General features: G+C 46.9%; 1 protein-coding gene across 3 annotated transcripts in view; it reads left to right on the forward strand.

Annotated features, from left to right (window-relative positions):
* Stx18 (syntaxin 18) overlaps positions 1 to 16307 on the forward strand; it is a 98783-nt gene that overhangs the window by 69506 nt on the left and 12970 nt on the right. For all 3 annotated transcript variants that reach the window (XM_028882362.2, XM_037208893.1, XM_037208894.1), the window contains exons 3-6: positions 1137 to 1252; positions 2780 to 2857; positions 3021 to 3087; positions 12942 to 13054. In XM_028882362.2, coding sequence (XP_028738195.1) covers positions 1137 to 1252; positions 2780 to 2857; positions 3021 to 3087; positions 12942 to 13054 — 374 coding nt within the window. The remainder of the gene's footprint in view (positions 1 to 1136; positions 1253 to 2779; positions 2858 to 3020; positions 3088 to 12941; positions 13055 to 16307) is intronic.

Here is a 16307-nt window from a genome sequence, read left to right on the forward strand (position 1 = left end):
CCGGCGGTCAGAGCCACTCACGACAGAGTGGAAACGCTATGACCTAGGTCACAGGTGAAATAGGACAGTCAGGACTTTTGTCCTCATGGCTAGATGGACAGGTGAGTGAAATGGGTGGTTTGAATGTCTACATTACATAAGTGCCCTTTCAGCTTGCAGCATTGTGAGTCCAAATTTCAGTTGTGAAGTCCACAGTTTTGAAATAGGCTAAGGAGTATTGGTGTTACTGATGATGCTGCCACACTCAGCCAGCGCTTGTGAAGGCGAGCTAGGTGTTCTGTGTTGTTCATGGCCTTGTTACTGAAAGTGGATGCCCCTACCAGCCCCGTCACTTCAGGATGGTTTAACTTAACATCAGGAGAGATAAAATTTATTTCTAGAGGATTTTTTTTTTTTTTGAGACAGGGTTTCTTTGTGTAAGAGTCCTAGCTGTCCAAAGGACTCACTTTGTAGACCAGGCTGGCCTCGAACTCACAGAGATGCACCTGCCTTTGCCTTCCAAGTGCTGGGATTAAAGACATGTGCCACCACTGCCTGGCTCTAGAGGCTTTTTATTGTGAATTTTGAAAACTGCTTTCTAGAATCAGAAAACAGCCCACAGAAGTTTCTCGTGTTTCATGTACCCCAGATCATGTCTCTGCAGCATGCAGGCTGAGCGGCTTGGCACTCTAACATAGTTATTGGGCTATGCAGTCCTTAGTTGGAGCCTCTGTTCCTAGCAAAGCTGTGTGTTGCAGCCTGTTATATTGGCCTGCCTCTGTGGAAGCTGTTTAGAAGACTGTACCTCATGGCTTCTGTTCCACTCTCCAGATCACTCTCCCACCTGTTGGTCTGGCCAACCCCCTCCAAGTCTCAGCTTTGGTGTCATTTGGTCAGAGAAACCTTTCTAATTCTTTTTTTTTGTTTGTTTTGTTTTGTTTTTTGAGACAGGATTTCTCTATGTAGCCCTGGTTGTCCTGAAACTCTATAGATTAGGCTGGCCTTGAACTCAGAGATCCGCCTGCCTCTGCCTCCCGAGTGCTGGGATTAAAGACATATGCCGCCACCACCCAGCTTGAAACCTTTCTTCTTGACACTCTACCTGGACTGCATTATGCGTCACTGATGCCACCCTCACATTGTTTCCTCTTTTTCAGCCATATCATGTCTGAATATGGGAGGATGACGGACACAGAGCGAGACCAGATAGACCAGGATGCTCAGATATTCATGAGGACCTGTTCAGAGGCAATTCAGCAACTCCGAACAGAAGGTGAATGCTCCAAAAGAAGCCAACAGATCCCATGAATGTGCCAACCAGTTAAACTACTCATGGTGCAGCCACTTATGATCCCCTTTCTTTCTGAATGGCATTTAGGACTTCAACTTTAAAAATCCTTCCTTCCTGGTCAGTCTTCTAAGCTGTTCAAAGTCCTGAAAAGACTGTCACTCAAGTTAAATAAATGGAAAGGACCTCTCTAAATAGAATCTGTAACCTACCAAAAGGCCAAGGTCAAAGGGAACAGATTGTGTGTGTGCAGGCATTTGTGTATTTGTGGAGACATGCATGTGTGACTATGTTCTGAATGGCAGGACAGATGACGTAAATGTGGCTAAGTCAACCCCCATATGAGATTTCGTGATTGAGAGGAAGCTCTGCATCCATGACTTGAAAGCAATGCACCCTGGCTCTGCTACATGCTAGCTCCGTGGCCTTGGGCAAGTCGCTTCATCTCCCTGGGCACAACTTCTCCATTGAAACAATACAGACAGGAGTTAGGCATATCACTTAAGTTCTTACAGCATGCTTAGAACCCTGCCTAGTACTAGGGGCCTAGTATTATCTCCCCTTCACTGGGCTTCATCCCCGTAGAGGAGCTAGGCTTCCCAGCCATGTGTCTTCCTTGATTTTTTAAGCACATGCATTAATACTACAGAGGTCAAAATTGCCAAGTACTGTTGATCTCATGACTGACTTCTAGTGGAGAAGCTTCTGAAAGAACATGGGATCATCCACTGGGAGAGTCTTGATGAAAGCTTACCAGAAAAATGTGCATCCACAAAATTATGTGTGCAGCATTGCAGACTACCCAAATCTTCATGTGAGTCCCAGGTTATATGGCCCTCTAGTAAAAACATAACCTGTGCCCCATACATACTCTTAAGGGCATAGGCATTTGTGACCTTCAGCTACCTCTTGCCTCTGGACTCAGTTGGCTTACTTGAGGTATTTCTGTGATGTCCTAGCATCATGCCTACCCACTAGGCACCCAGCCTTTCCACCGAGAGCAGGGTCTTACCATAGGAACTGGCACAGGCGGGCTTCTGTGTGGGAGCCTGCCCTTGTGGCTCATCACTGTGAACAGTTGTTGGAGAGCAGGCTAGTATGCATAGTGTCACTCGGTGTCTGAAGGGAGAAAGTAGTCGCTGTAGGCTGAAAGCAGCGCAGGCAGAGGGTGTCTGTGGTCCAGCATGTGTGATTTAAGCATGTCACTTGAAGGTGAACCTGAGCACTGGATGCTGTTAATACAGCCAGGTCAGCATTCCGGAAGGAGCTGGATCAACTCAGCTCCCCTGGTGCTGTAATAAGCTATAAATTATTTGACTGCAGTTTCGATGGGTTTAATCTCTCACCTGGTGAACCCTAGTAAATCTTACTCTTAAAAATGTAGTTTCACTTGACACGAGGCTGGTTTATAGCTGGGCTTTTGAACATGCTTTCAATGAACAGCTTTGAGGAAGCTGACTGTTCTGTGGAGTCCTTGAGCATAGACCTGAGTGCTGTCCTTTTCTCTTACAGCCCACAAGGAGATACATTCCCAGCAAGTGAAGGAACACAGGACCGCAGTTATGGATTTCGTTGAAGATTACTTAAAAAGTATTTCATTTTCTTCTAAAGGTCAAATGTGGTATTTCATAAGAGATGCAATTTAGAATAGCTTTGCTAGCCGAAGACCATAGTGTCTCATTAGTGTTAATGATACCTTTGCCTGAGAAGCCATTTTAAATGGTCTCTGTTCTGGTATTTTCTGCTTCAACAGGAGTATGTAAGCTTTACTCTGAACAAAGAGCCATCCGAGTTAAGCGTGTGGTGGATAAGAAGAGACTGTGAGTATTTTTGCCTTTGCCCTTCCTTCTTCAGTTAAAATGGGCAACAGGAATGGCAGGCTGAGCTCCTAAAGCACTGACTCTGTGGGCCTGTGTGCATGAAGTCTGTACCATATGCTGTCATAGGGGCTGAGGACATCCTGAGCACCAGGTGGTACTGGTCACTCTTGTTAGCCACAGCAGGCCGTGAGGCAGGTTCTCTCTTTCTTTTCCTAATGACACTGAGGTCCAGCGGGTTATAAACTCACGTGACCCCCACAGTCTCATGGCAGCTGAACTGGTATTGAGCACTTACCTAATTACTTTTTCTTTTTGGTTGGGAGTAGTAGGGAGACAGTCTGGCTATGAGGTCCATGCTGGCTTCAAAGTCATTTTGCAGCCCAAACTGGCCTTGAACCCATATTTTTTCTGCTTTAGGATTCAGAGTGAGTGGGTTACAGGTATGTGCCACCCACCCAGCTTTCCCACCCTATTTCTTAATAATCCTATGAGGTGGGACACTTGGAGCTGTTTGTCCTTGGTCTCTGCCCCCCCACACACACACACACCTTCTTCTCTGAAAGGGGTTTTCACAGTGACCATGCTCCCCTACGTTGCTGACAATATGACATAATATATTCAAGGTGCCATGTACACTGAACCCCATCCCCACTCCAATACCCATTTTGTCATGGTACTGCCAGTTTGCCCAGGGAGGGCCTAGGGGAGCAGGTTCAACTCTGGTGTTGTAGGATTAGCTGTCAGTATGGTAAGGAGACCAGTCACTGGCTCTCACAGCCCCAGGAGGAGAGGCGGACAATGTCTGCTGCAGTGTCACAGGTGGAGACAAGAAGAGGCCTCAGCACACTGCAGCCTCAGCCCTGCTTCTCAGCAGAGGTTTCCTCTGACATCCACACTGACGGCATCCACACTGACGGCAGTCGGATGGGAATTGTACAGTGTCAATCACCTGCCAAATAGCTGCTCTCTGAGATTACCCCAAACAGAAGACCTTTGAGACCTTGAATAACTGTAACTCTTCACACTGTGGGCCAGCCCTGTCCTCTTAGGTTTGTCCTTCTCAGGCAGGCCTTGACTGCTGATCCTGCTGCCTCAGCCTCCCAGATGGTGGGGTTGTGGAACTGTGGGCATGTGTTAACCACCCTGACTTCTTTCTGGTCTTTCTTCATCTTTACACACAAGACATCTTCTTAAAACATACATATAATTTATACTTAATCTTATGCCTCTCTTATGCACAGGTCTCACCAAGGCCAAATTTGGCAAACTCAAGGCTGTAATGACTGTTTCATAACTTTTGTTTCTAAATCAGTCCCCAGTGACATCTGCTCTGCCAGGCCTATGTGTGACTTTGTTCTAAAGGAGCTTTGCTTTCCTTGTGCCCAATTCTTACTGAATTCTCCATCCATAGAACCTTTCACATAGCCTGCACTGTCCATCTGGTGGACAAAGTTGTACTCATCCTTCCAGCCCAACCCAAGCATCACCTGTCCTACGACGTGTTCCAGCCGCTGCCACCAGTGCTGTGTCTCCCTTCTTCTAGGTTCCCCATTGTTGTTCACGGCCAGGAGCAGCACGCACACTCATGCAGCCACCATGGACTTGTGTCTCCTCAAACCCCTCAGCCCATGGCGCAATGCCTGTCCTTTGGGGAGGCCGGTGGGTAGAGTGTGCGCAGTTGTCATTGGTGGGTTTTCTGTCTGCTGTTCTGTTTGGGTTGCTGATGGCTGTCGTTCAGAAGTTGATTTGAGGAGTCCTGCTGCTCCTGTTCTGTGACATTGTTGTCACTATCTCGCTAATCTGTCTGGTGAAGGAAAACATACTTGTTAAGGTGCGCCTTGCTCACCGTAGTGTCTTAAGAGTGTGGGTGTGGCTTTTGTTCTTGTAGAGTGGACATGTCACATCCATCTACTGTACCAAAGGGCTCTTACTTCAAACTGCTGGAAATATTTTGCTCATTAAGCCAGAAGTACTCCCAGCTGACTGCTCTGTCCTTTCCTACAATGGCTATGTTGTCTCTAAATGATAGTGCTGTCATTAAAGGTACCTGTTTTCATCTACCCTCATGGCATTTTGCTTTCTGAGCTGACAGTGGTACCTGCTGCATGTTGCCTCAAGCCAGAGAGGGCTAACTACCCTGGGCATCCCATCTCTTTGCTCTGTAAGACTGTAGGTTCGGAGGTGAGGCCCATTGTCTTCCGACTTTCTGATCAGAGCACTGATCAGAGCTTGCTACAGAGTAGATGCTCAGCCATTGGTTCCTGACTGAAGGAGACATCAAACGGGGCATGGCGGCTTGCTCCTACTCATAGAGTTACAAGGTACAAGCTTACAAACTAGAAATACGTGGGCCAATACTGGATGAAGCCTTGGCACAAGTGGCCTATCATACATCCGCAGAGGATTTTCAATCCACCTCTTTTCCTCTTTGTCTCCTTAAATTTCTCGTACTTTGGGGTGATTGAAGCTGAAATGGCCATCACACACTCTGGTGGTATGTACTCTCATAAAACATCTGAGCTAATCAGAAACACACTCTCTCCAGAAAAACAGCTTGTGTATCATTGGCCCTCTTTCCCCTCCTCAGTCAGGAGGAGACTTTCGGGTAGCCCTCTGAGAACGGAGACTCACCTGAGACCCTTGTCTGCTAGTGCACAGGTACCCTCCATACTGTGCAGTGAGTGCTGGCTTTTGTTTGTGCTTTCCAGCTGACCTGCCTCAGATATGGTGGGTTCATGGCACGATTTGAACCCTTCACTTTTCTGCGACAGTGTTCTTAGGAATGGAAATTTTGGGGAGCATTTTCGGTCTGAAGGGAGATCAGAGAAGAATGAAAGCTGATGACTAAAGACTATAGCTTCTTCAACTACTGAGCAGATTACAAAGCAAGGTCAAAAAGTGGATAACGCTGCAAAACCTGCCAAGTTCATTGGTGTGTCTTAAAGCTGTATTTTTAGCATCCCCCCCCACCCAGATCCTGAAGATGAGAGACTTTGTGAAGGTATTCAAAAGTCTTGGTGGCCCAAGTAAAGCTTACTCCTACAATGGAGTCTGTTGTTGGACTAGAGGCACGCTCTGTGTCCAGAGACCTGTTTGCATGGGCTCTGTGTCGTGATGACACTTTCCAAAAGGGAGCATCAAGCCCTTCTCCTGCCCAGGTCAACACACACCAAAGACACTGCCGTGATCCACAGCCACACAGCCCCTTATATTCTCTGTTCTGTGTTCTCTGCTGTCAGCACAAAGGAGGGGGTTCATGCTGCTTTTCTTGTTCTTTAGAGAAGATGTTAGTGCTCATGTGATGCATAGCATCACGTACTGAACTAGTACCTAAAGAGTCTATCGTTTATGATTCAGCCCTCTCTCAGCAGGATTGTTAGCCTGCTGCAGGCCCTGACTTAGGGTCATGCACATGGCGAGAGCTCAGCAGATGCTGCCAGTGTTTGGAATGGTCATAGTGATGGAGTTAGAGAGGAAAGGCAGAGATGGCATGTGATATGAGGGCCACAGTGATGATTGTCCCTCGTTTACTGTCTGTGATGGGGCCTTGTTGGCTGCCTAGAAAAGGGCGGAGCAGACTGGCCTGTGGGCCAAGTCTAGACTTTGGCCCATTTTGTATGGCTTTCCAGCTAAGCATGGCTTATTGTGTTTGAAAAGATCTGTAAACCAAGAAGGAAGAATACGACTTAGATCTTGAAATGTTCACTATCTGGCCTTTTCCTGTGTAGACACTGGCTTAGAGCAGCACCCCCTGACATGAAGGGCCACCTCTTTGTAGTTTTTGGCAGTCTGCCAGGGACTGATGTTAGTCTCCTGTGCATGGCAGGGTCACAGCTGTGCCTCAGGTGGCCTGCCACAGAGGTCTGATGACACCAGTGCTCTGTACCATGTTCAGTGAGACAAAGGCACTGTCAGAGTGCTGTGTGTTCTCACTTTACTGTGGCAGGCCAGGAATAAGCAGTGCGGACTCTGGTACCAGTCAGTGGACCATACTTTCAGGAACACTTACTAAAAAAAAACTTCCCTGGGAAGTGGCAGATGCCCAGTAAATACCTGATAAGTGAGTGACTGCCTGATGGAGCACGTGGCTTTAGGTAGAGTGAGCTGACTCCCACTCTCCCTGTGACTCAGAGGCTTCGGAAACTCAGATACCACTTTGGAGTAGGGCACTATGATGTGTATACTCTGCCCTCTGCATTGGGGTGTAACAGGCAGAGAGCAGTCCTTCTGGAATGGCGTGGTTTCTCTGTGTTTGCAAAGTGCTTCCATGCTTTTTATTTTATTTTATTTTATTTTATTTTATTTTATTTTATTTTATTTTATTTTTGCTTGCTTCAAAACAAGAAGAGCCGCCTCTTTCTCTCTTGTTCTTTTACAATTTCAAATACAATCCCAAGCCTTCAAAGTCAGGGACCTGTATTGATCACAGTTAGATAGTACTTGACCTTCAGTTTGAGAAGTACATACTTATGCTGAAGTATAAATCAGGGGACATAAACTGATCTTTGTGGTGACTTTTTCAAAAACTGCTTTTACCCCAGGTTGCCTTTAGCTAGCTAATTTGTAATTTCCCTGAGGATTTCAGTAGACGTTCTGTATATAATTAGAATCTGTTTTTATCACCTTACAAAAGTGTTCATCTTTGTCTCTGCCTGCTTCTCTGCAGCCCTCTATTTATTTTACATTGAAAACTGGCACTGCCACACTCAGACATGAGGGTGATGGGCATTAAATGCATGTTCATCAAGAGGCAGGCAGCCCGTCCCCTTCTGAACCAAGCAGTCCTGAACCAGGAGATGGGGAGGGGTAAAGGTGAGTGTCTGCTGCTGAGGAGGAGCCCTGCTGCTGCCCAGGGTAGGGGGTCAGGGAGGGCAGTGATCAGCCAGGCAGTGAGGGCATGCAAAGACGGCTAGATCCCCTCCAGGAGGAGAGGTGGCGGTGGGGCCGAGGGTGTTGGCTTCTCCAGGTGATCCAACAGCTGAGGAGACACACACACACACACACACACACACACACACACACACACACACACACACAGTCTTGGTTTCTAAGTACCACTTCCAGGTTGGAGGGGTGAGGTTTCATGGAGAAATGGCCTATTCTTAGACTGGATTAAGGAGAAGTGTGCAGTGAGCTGTATCAGAAAACAAGGGAGGGATTACAGAACAGTAGGAAAGTGTCTGATGGTCACAGCGGCTACCCTGAGGGGTTTCTACCAGCCACGTTTAACATAGAGTGACAACCGAAGGAAAGCAGCAGGTGTAGCCCGCTGAGAGAAAGAGGGCATCAGGAGTCCATCTGGACAGGAGTAAATTCGTGAATGAATAAAGGTTTGAAAGAGTTATAATGTCAAGTGTTTCCCCTGGCTTCTTGTTGACAAAGAGGAAGAAAAACCTTATAACGAGGAGCCCGACGACCACCGTGTCAGTCAAGATGAGTCACACACAGGCTGGCAGATGCCCCCGAAGAGCATCAGTGCTTCTGTGATTTCTACCAAGGCATCACCAGGCTTCAGCCACAAAACACCAGGCTTAAGTTCAGAGGCATGGTGGAGTGTCAAGTACATGGAGCTCAAGGAGAGTCCGAAAGAAGCATTCCAAACAGATTAAAGAAAGCAATCGTGGGTAACACGATGCAGGATTCTGACCAGGACTCTGACTGTACAGGCTATGTTGGTCAAAACGGAATCTTCTGAGGAAGCGACGGGAGGAAGAAATGCCTGTGCCTTTTCTGGTTGTGGTGGTCACATCGAAGCACACTGCCTTTAGGGAGCATGTTAAACATGTAAAGGTGGAGGGCATCGGGCTGGAACTTCCTCACTGAGGGAGTCTTTATACTTCAGACTTCTCTGTGTGTGGTTGTTATACAGTAACATTTAAAACACAGAACACCAGCTCACTCTTGTCAGACACCCAGACTAAAATAAGGAATGGACGTGGGGCAGCCAGAGCCTCCTAGGTAGGGGACTGAGTCCACAGCGATTATGCCTTAGAAATGGCCAGCTATGATAATTCTCTGAAGGTAAATGACCAGCTCCTGGTCCCTATGCCTGGAATGTCCTTTATGTCCTTGTGTCTGCCAAAGTCTTACTCTCTGTCAAGATCTTCACTGATTGCCACCCTGTGAAGTTCTCAATATTCTATACTCGTAGTTCCTGAAGAACTCAGAAAGCATTTGCATTTTAGATATCTGATGCTGTTATTTGAAGGCTAAATACCAGCATCCGATATATAAATGCTTTATTTAGTATGCTGACTCTGTTACTTAGGCATCCCAGGGGAACTAGTGACCACACAAGGACACTCTTACAGTCCCGTTTTACAGATGAGAAATCAGACCAAGAAATGTCAAGACACTTGTCACTTACCAGAGGAAAATACTGAAAATTCTGATTGATGGGTATTTTTTTTCAGACTAGTTTGAAAATTGCCTAATGTGTCAAGCTCCTCAATTACTAAATTACAAGACTAATTTGACCCAAAATGTTAAGTAGTATCTCATTTTATAATTGTATTAATACACTTAATAGCCCTGTTTGTTTCTTAAGGTTTCTTTTGAGTTTGCTTTGCAGTACTGGAATCAAGCCCAGGGCCTTAGGCATGCTCATTGAGCACTGTGCCTGAACCTTCTTCTTTACACATGTTAAAAAGATTAACCATGCTGATGAGTAGTGTGGTGCTCTGTGAACCACACACCATTGCCTTACCTACTCTCGTGTTGGTCGGCATGGGATTGTTTCCATCTCTTTTCTGTACAAGTAAGTCTGCTGTGACTGCTTGATTGTTTTGTGTGGATGTACCTTTTCCTTTCTCTTTGGTGAATGCCTCAAAGTGAGTTTTCTGTGTTTCAGTGGAGACATTGTTAGATTTAATAAGAAACTGTTCCAAGTTTTCCATGGTAGTAACAGCATTTTATACACCATCCAGCTATGTGAGGTTCTGATTCGTCCTCATTCTCCCCAGGATATAGATAGTGTGGTTCAAACGTGTTTTAACTCTTCCTGTGGGTGTGCAGGATCATCTCACTGTGGCTTGGGTTTGTACTAACAACCTGGTGTGTTTACCAATGACTTCTATATTTCCTCCAGAACATCTATTCAAGTCTCTCATACACTTTGTTATTGAATCATTTTCTTTTGTTAACTTCTGTAGGAGTTCCTTCTATGTCCTGACATAGGCCCTTTGTGAGGTCTCTGCTGTGGACAGTTGTCTCCCTCCTCTGTGCTTTGTCTAGTCAGGATCTGAATGGCATAGCCACTCATTCATTTAATGTTGGTTAAAGAGACTTTCTTCATGGAGCTGACAGAACACGGACTCTGGAGCTGGGACCCTAAGGTCTTGTCTCAGCCTAACTACTGTGTGGCCTCAGTTCCCTTCTTTATAAGAAAGGTCATTTAATACTAGTACCTTCTTAGAGAGATGTTTTGGAGTTGGATAAATTTGTCTGCATTTATCCTCATAAGGTGCTTAGAAAAGTACTTGGCACATCATAGGTGTTTGGCAAATACTAAGTGGTGTGTGTAAACCAGATCCAACCAGCATGAGTTGACTTTACTCTTTTACTCACAGTCTGGCTAGCTAAAAATATCATGGATCTTTTCAGCACCCTGCCTGTAATTTTCATATAGGTTTTAGTAAAAGCTATTATGGTGCATATTGTTTTATTTTGGTGATTGATTGATTGATTGATTCTTCTGTCTGCACATTGTAACCTAGATTGTCATAAAACTCCTGGCAGCAATCCTTCTGCCTGTTTCCAAGTGCTGGGATTACAGTCATGCATACAGCCAAGTCTGCTTGGTTCTAAGCACATCATTTTAGGATGAGTTTTTCTCCTCTGATAGCCATTTACTAGTGTTTATAAAACATTCATTCATTCAACACGTTTTTATTGATCACTGTGTTAGTTAGATTCCCATCACTCTGACTAAATACCTGTGACAGTCAACTTAAAAAGAGGTCAGTGGTCATGGTGGTGCCTGCCTTTAATCTCAGCACTCGGGTAACAGGAGCAGGTGGGTCTCTGTGAGTTCACGGCCACCTTGGTCCCATAGCAAGTTCCAGGCCAGCCAGGACCACATAGTGAGACTCTGGCTCCAAAAATTAAAATAAAATAAAAAAAGGAGTTGAACAAAGAAAGTCTATGGGGGTCCTGGTTTTGGAGGTCTCGGCTTGTGAGAGCTTGGTCCTGGGGACGCAGTCCATGACAGAGCACATGGCAAAGGAAGCCTGTTTGCCTCCTGCCACCCAGTTGGAGAACAAAGAAAAAGAAAGTGTCCCAGTGGACACTTCAGGGGCACATCCCCAATGGCCTTTCTTACACTAACCCTACCTCCTGAAGCTTCACTCAGTAAATCCATACACTGGACCTCAACAGAGGCCTTTCGGGGACCTCTGTAGAACTCAGCAGACAGTGCATGCAGGCACTAATCCAGTAAGCAGCACACACAACTCACAAAGACACAGACCCACTCTAAGGAGGAACAGGGGACTGCTTGCTATGAAAGCTGGGGCCTGCACAGATGGCTGGGGGAGAAGTGTTTGCTGTGCAAGTGTAAGGACCCGGGTTCAGATCCCTACCACCCACGTACAACCTGTAACCTCAGCACTGGAAATAGAGACAGGTAGTTCCTGGGGTTCGCTGGCCAGCCAGTCAAGCAGAAATAGTGAACTCTAGTTCAGTGAGAGACCCTGTCTCAAATAATGAGTGGAAGCCAGGTATGGTGGCACACACCTTTAGTCCCAGCACTCAGGAGGCAGAGGCAGGCAGATCTCAGAGTTTGAGGCCAGCCTGGTCTTCATAGTAAGTTCCAGGACAGCCAGAGCTACATAATGAGAACAAGATAACAACAATAAAAATAAGGTGGAGAGTTCTAGAGGAAAACTCCTAACATTGACCTCTGGCCTCTATGCATGCACATATGAGTGAATGCACCTATGCACAACACACACACACACACACACACACACACACACACACACACACACACTCATACTCATGGTTCAACAAGATGGCTAAGCAGGTAAAAGCACTTTCTGCACAATCTTAATAACCTAAGTTTGATACTAAGAACCCGGGTTTAAAAACAAAATAACTCACCAAAGAACAGATGCTATAGCACACTTATGTAGTCGCAGTCTCCTGCAGCGAGATGGGAAGTGGAGACAGGGACATCACCTGGACGCTTCTGGAGAAATGAGAGGGACCCTTCCTCAACAAAGTGGAAAGAGAAGACCTGCTTACAAAAGTTGTCTTCTGACCTCCACGTGTGCACTGTGTGCCTGCAGATATACGTGTGCACACACACTAATGAATAATGAATTTAAAAAGAAAACCCGAAAAGATCTCTAGGTAGCAGAGATTAAACACACACACTATGGGTAGAAAAAGAGACCACACCATGGGCAGAGTAGTTTCTGAAAAGGTGGGAAGAAAACTAAGTGCAAAGGCTTCCTAGCTCAACAAGCTGCTAAAGACTTGTACTTTCATAGGTAAACTATTTTAAGATAGTGCATGTGTGTGCATGCATCCATGCGTGTGTCCCATGCATGTGTCTTTGACAATACTTTTACATTAGTGTAAAATTACTGGATTGCTGTACATACACTTCCTGGTGTGGTGTTTCCAGGGCAACCTCAGAGCCTGCAGATGCTAGGCACCGAGCTGTGGCTGAAATGCAGAAGGCAGTGTACCACCAACATGGTACCTTGCAGTAAGGTATGAAGTGTCCATGTGACTCCTGAGGCCCAGGAGAGAGACCAGAGCAAAAATGCACAAGTCACACATGACCCTTCCTGTTGTCAGAAAGGATCCTGTTTGGGAGGTAAAATAAATAACTAAGAATTTGTGTTTAGATCTAAGCTGGAACCTGAGCCAAATACAAAGAGGAAAGAACCACCATCTGAGAAAGCCTCACAGAATGCTTCCCAGGACTCGGAAGAAAAGCCTGCCACCGAGGAGTTGCCAGGTATGAATGAGGATAACGGTTTTGTTTGGCACTTGGTCCTTCTGACCTGTTGGCAGGAATACAGAGCAGCAAGAGGCAGCAGTTCCTGACTCATGGTGTGAGCACAGCTGCCCAAAGCAAAAGAAGCGTGAGCGGCAATGCTTAGTCTGAGGAGTCGTCTGTTCACTGAACCTGAGGAAGGGCTGCTTTCCTGTGCACCAGCTGGAGATGAGGAGGCACTGTCCCGGCTGTCGGCTGAAGAGGGTATAACCCCCACAGTGGAAGTCTGCACTGGCGCAGCCAACCGCTCTGCCCCAGGGTGGAGCATGCTTTGTCAGGGGCCTCCACAGCCAGGCCAGCCCTTGGGACAAGGTGCAAGTATGGGTTTGTGTCTCTTGTCATCACAGATACAGTAATGTCTCTGACAGTGCGTGTCAAAGAAATGCCGAGTCTCCTTCAAGTCTGAATGTCACGGACTGTTTGATTATGTGTGCAGTCCATGTGTGCCTGGGTAGGGACACCTGCTCAGAGCATTGCATCCCCGAGGAGTTAGCAAGCAAGCTGGTTTCCCTGCCTAGCAGTTCACTGAAGCCATGAGGCCTGAATGTCTTATTTGCCATGTCTGTGGCTCTACATTGCCTCACCTCACTGCAGCACTGGAGTGTCATGAGTCTCTTTTATTGAGAAGACTCTGAAAGGCTCAGAGCCTGGGCTACTTGTCTGAGGTGAAAGCTCATAAATGGTGGGTCCAGGATTCACTGGTGTGTGGGTTTGGCTCTCAAGCCCACCTCTATCTCATTTCTTAAGTGTTTCCCATGCACCATGGCTCACCAGCCTGGAGGATACCAGAGGTCCTTTGTGCAATGAGAATAGCTCTTTTGGAGCCCTTATGCCTCACATGCTGACTGAATCACAGGCCAGACTCTCATTGGCTCTTTGGAGGTGTGCATTATTGTGTTTTGTGGTGAAGAAGCCAAGATTCAGAGGCTATATAAGAGCTCAAAGCCCAGCACTGAGGATATTCAGCAGCCCTCCACATGGGTGGTTCTGCTTGCACAGTCTCAGCCTATCCCTGGCTGGTAGTTGCTGTGGTCCAGCAGGCAGGAGCTCTGTATGTCTCCTGTGCCCGGGCTTCCTACAATCCATGGGCACAGCTTAGAAGACAAGACAGGGACATCATAATTAAATTTACTGAAGCTGGACACAGCATCTCCATCGTCATTCACCTACTCAATAAATCCTATGCACACTGGTGAGGTCAGGGAAAGCCAGTGCCGACTGAGAACCTCGAGGAAGTCTCATAGGAAGATACCAGGTCTCACCGCTGACCTCAAGCCTACCATGGCGTGTTATTCCAGGCCTTGAGCTGGGTGTTAGGGGTGTCATAAGTGAGTGGAAATGGCTCTTCTTTGGGCTCATAGGGAAACAAGCGAGATCCTTATACTGACATCCTTCCATTGTGGTGTCTGTGAGTGTAAGGAAAGCAGTGTTGTTCTAGTGCTCTGCCTTAGAGAGACATGATCAGAAGGTTATCTTCTGACTGGTTTGAGCAGCATACAGGAGACACAGAACATGTGATGTGGAAGCACCTGGGCCCCAGCACTCACATCCATGCTCACATGCTCTGCAGGCTTACACATGGGAGCAAGGAGATCAGGCTAGTTACTGGGGCTTACTTTTCAAAGGAGGCCAACAAGAAGTGCAAAGACAGCCCGCTGAATGGAAAACCATTTATATTGTACCACATGTCTGATAAGGGACTTCCATCCACCTGATGGACACAGATAGACCTCTCAACTCAAAGTTAGAAAATGGGCAGAGGATCTGAATGGCAGTTCCTTTTTTTTTCTTTTTTAATTGAAAAAAAAATGCTCATATAATACATTCTGATCATAGTTTCCCTTCCCCCAACTCCTCCCAGCTTCTGCTCACCCACCCAACACCACACCCTTTCTCTCTGTAACAGACAAACAAAACAGTATGTTTTTAAAAATAAAGGCTGGGCAGTGGTGGAGCACGCCTTTAATCCCAGCATTCAGGAGGCAGAGGCAGGCAGATCTCTGTGAGTTCGAGGCCAGCCTGATCTACAGTGTAAGTTCCAGGACAGTCAGATCTGTTACACAGAGAAACCCTGTCTTGGAAAAAATAAATAAATAAATAAATAAATAAACACAAGGAATACACACAAATGCAAAACCCATAAAAACATGGAATGAATGGCAGTTTCTTAAAGGAACATCTACTCATGACAGATAAGCACTTTAAGAGGACCCAGCACCACCAATGATCAGGGAGCACATGCCAGCCGCAAGGCACCTCACACCTCCAGAGGGGGCAGCATGGAAAAGGCAAACCTGGTCCTGGAGGAGGAGAAATGTGGATGCGTACCCATACAGCCCACGTGCTGAGGTAGAGTTTGGACCTCAGCACGGTAGGAATACACTGGGCATTCCAAAGCTGGAGTGTGCCATGGTATGTCTTACATCTGCAAAGCCCGGAAACAGCTGAGAGGTGGTGTGGAAGCTGGCAGGCTGGACAGGAATCTCTTACAGCAACCCAGACATAAGACATCTGCCACCAGGGACCACCCCTACATACACACCCAAACTCACATGGAGCAGAGTGAGGAGTGCTCGGGTTACATTTGGAGGATGGGAGCACTTGGTAACTTAGAGCCTTGAGGCTGAGGAGCTGCTGGGCTTTGCTGCCTGAGGTGAGTGCAGCTCGATGTGCAGTCTGGCAGCAAGGTGGGGGAAGGGACTCCACATGCGGACCTACAGGGTTGGGCATGAGGTGTCCGCTGGGTGTGCAGTGTTGATGGAGTGAGCAGAGAGGGCTTAGGGCTAGGAGCTTGGAGGACCATGGCCTGGGTGCACCTCTGAGGAGATGATAGAGAGGGGAGAAGCAGGCCAGGCTGTCTAGGGAAAGGCCTGCATCCAGCTTCCATGCACTATCTGTTTTCCTGGTTAGGCCCTTCTTCCATCCCGGCCTTGGTGTTGACAGGGAAAATCTTCCGCTACAGCCAGGTGCTCTCTGTTGTCCCTAGCTGTGTGTCTGCCCTTTCCTCCATGGCTGTGTGTGGACATGCACTAGGTTTCCTGCAGGAACACTTTTCAAGCCTGGTCTGTGCAAATGTGTCCTTTGCTTACTTTGCCTTTCAGTATTTATTTCGTTTTGAAACCTGAGATGCTGCTTAGACAGGCGTGTTCTGGCACAGAACAAGGTGGTACAGCTCTAGGCAAGAGTTGTCTCCTGTCTGTCATACTCCCTCTGC

This window comes from Peromyscus leucopus, chromosome 10 (assembly GCF_004664715.2).
Source record: "Peromyscus leucopus breed LL Stock chromosome 10, UCI_PerLeu_2.1, whole genome shotgun sequence".
Lineage (NCBI taxonomy): Eukaryota > Metazoa > Chordata > Mammalia > Rodentia > Cricetidae > Peromyscus > Peromyscus leucopus.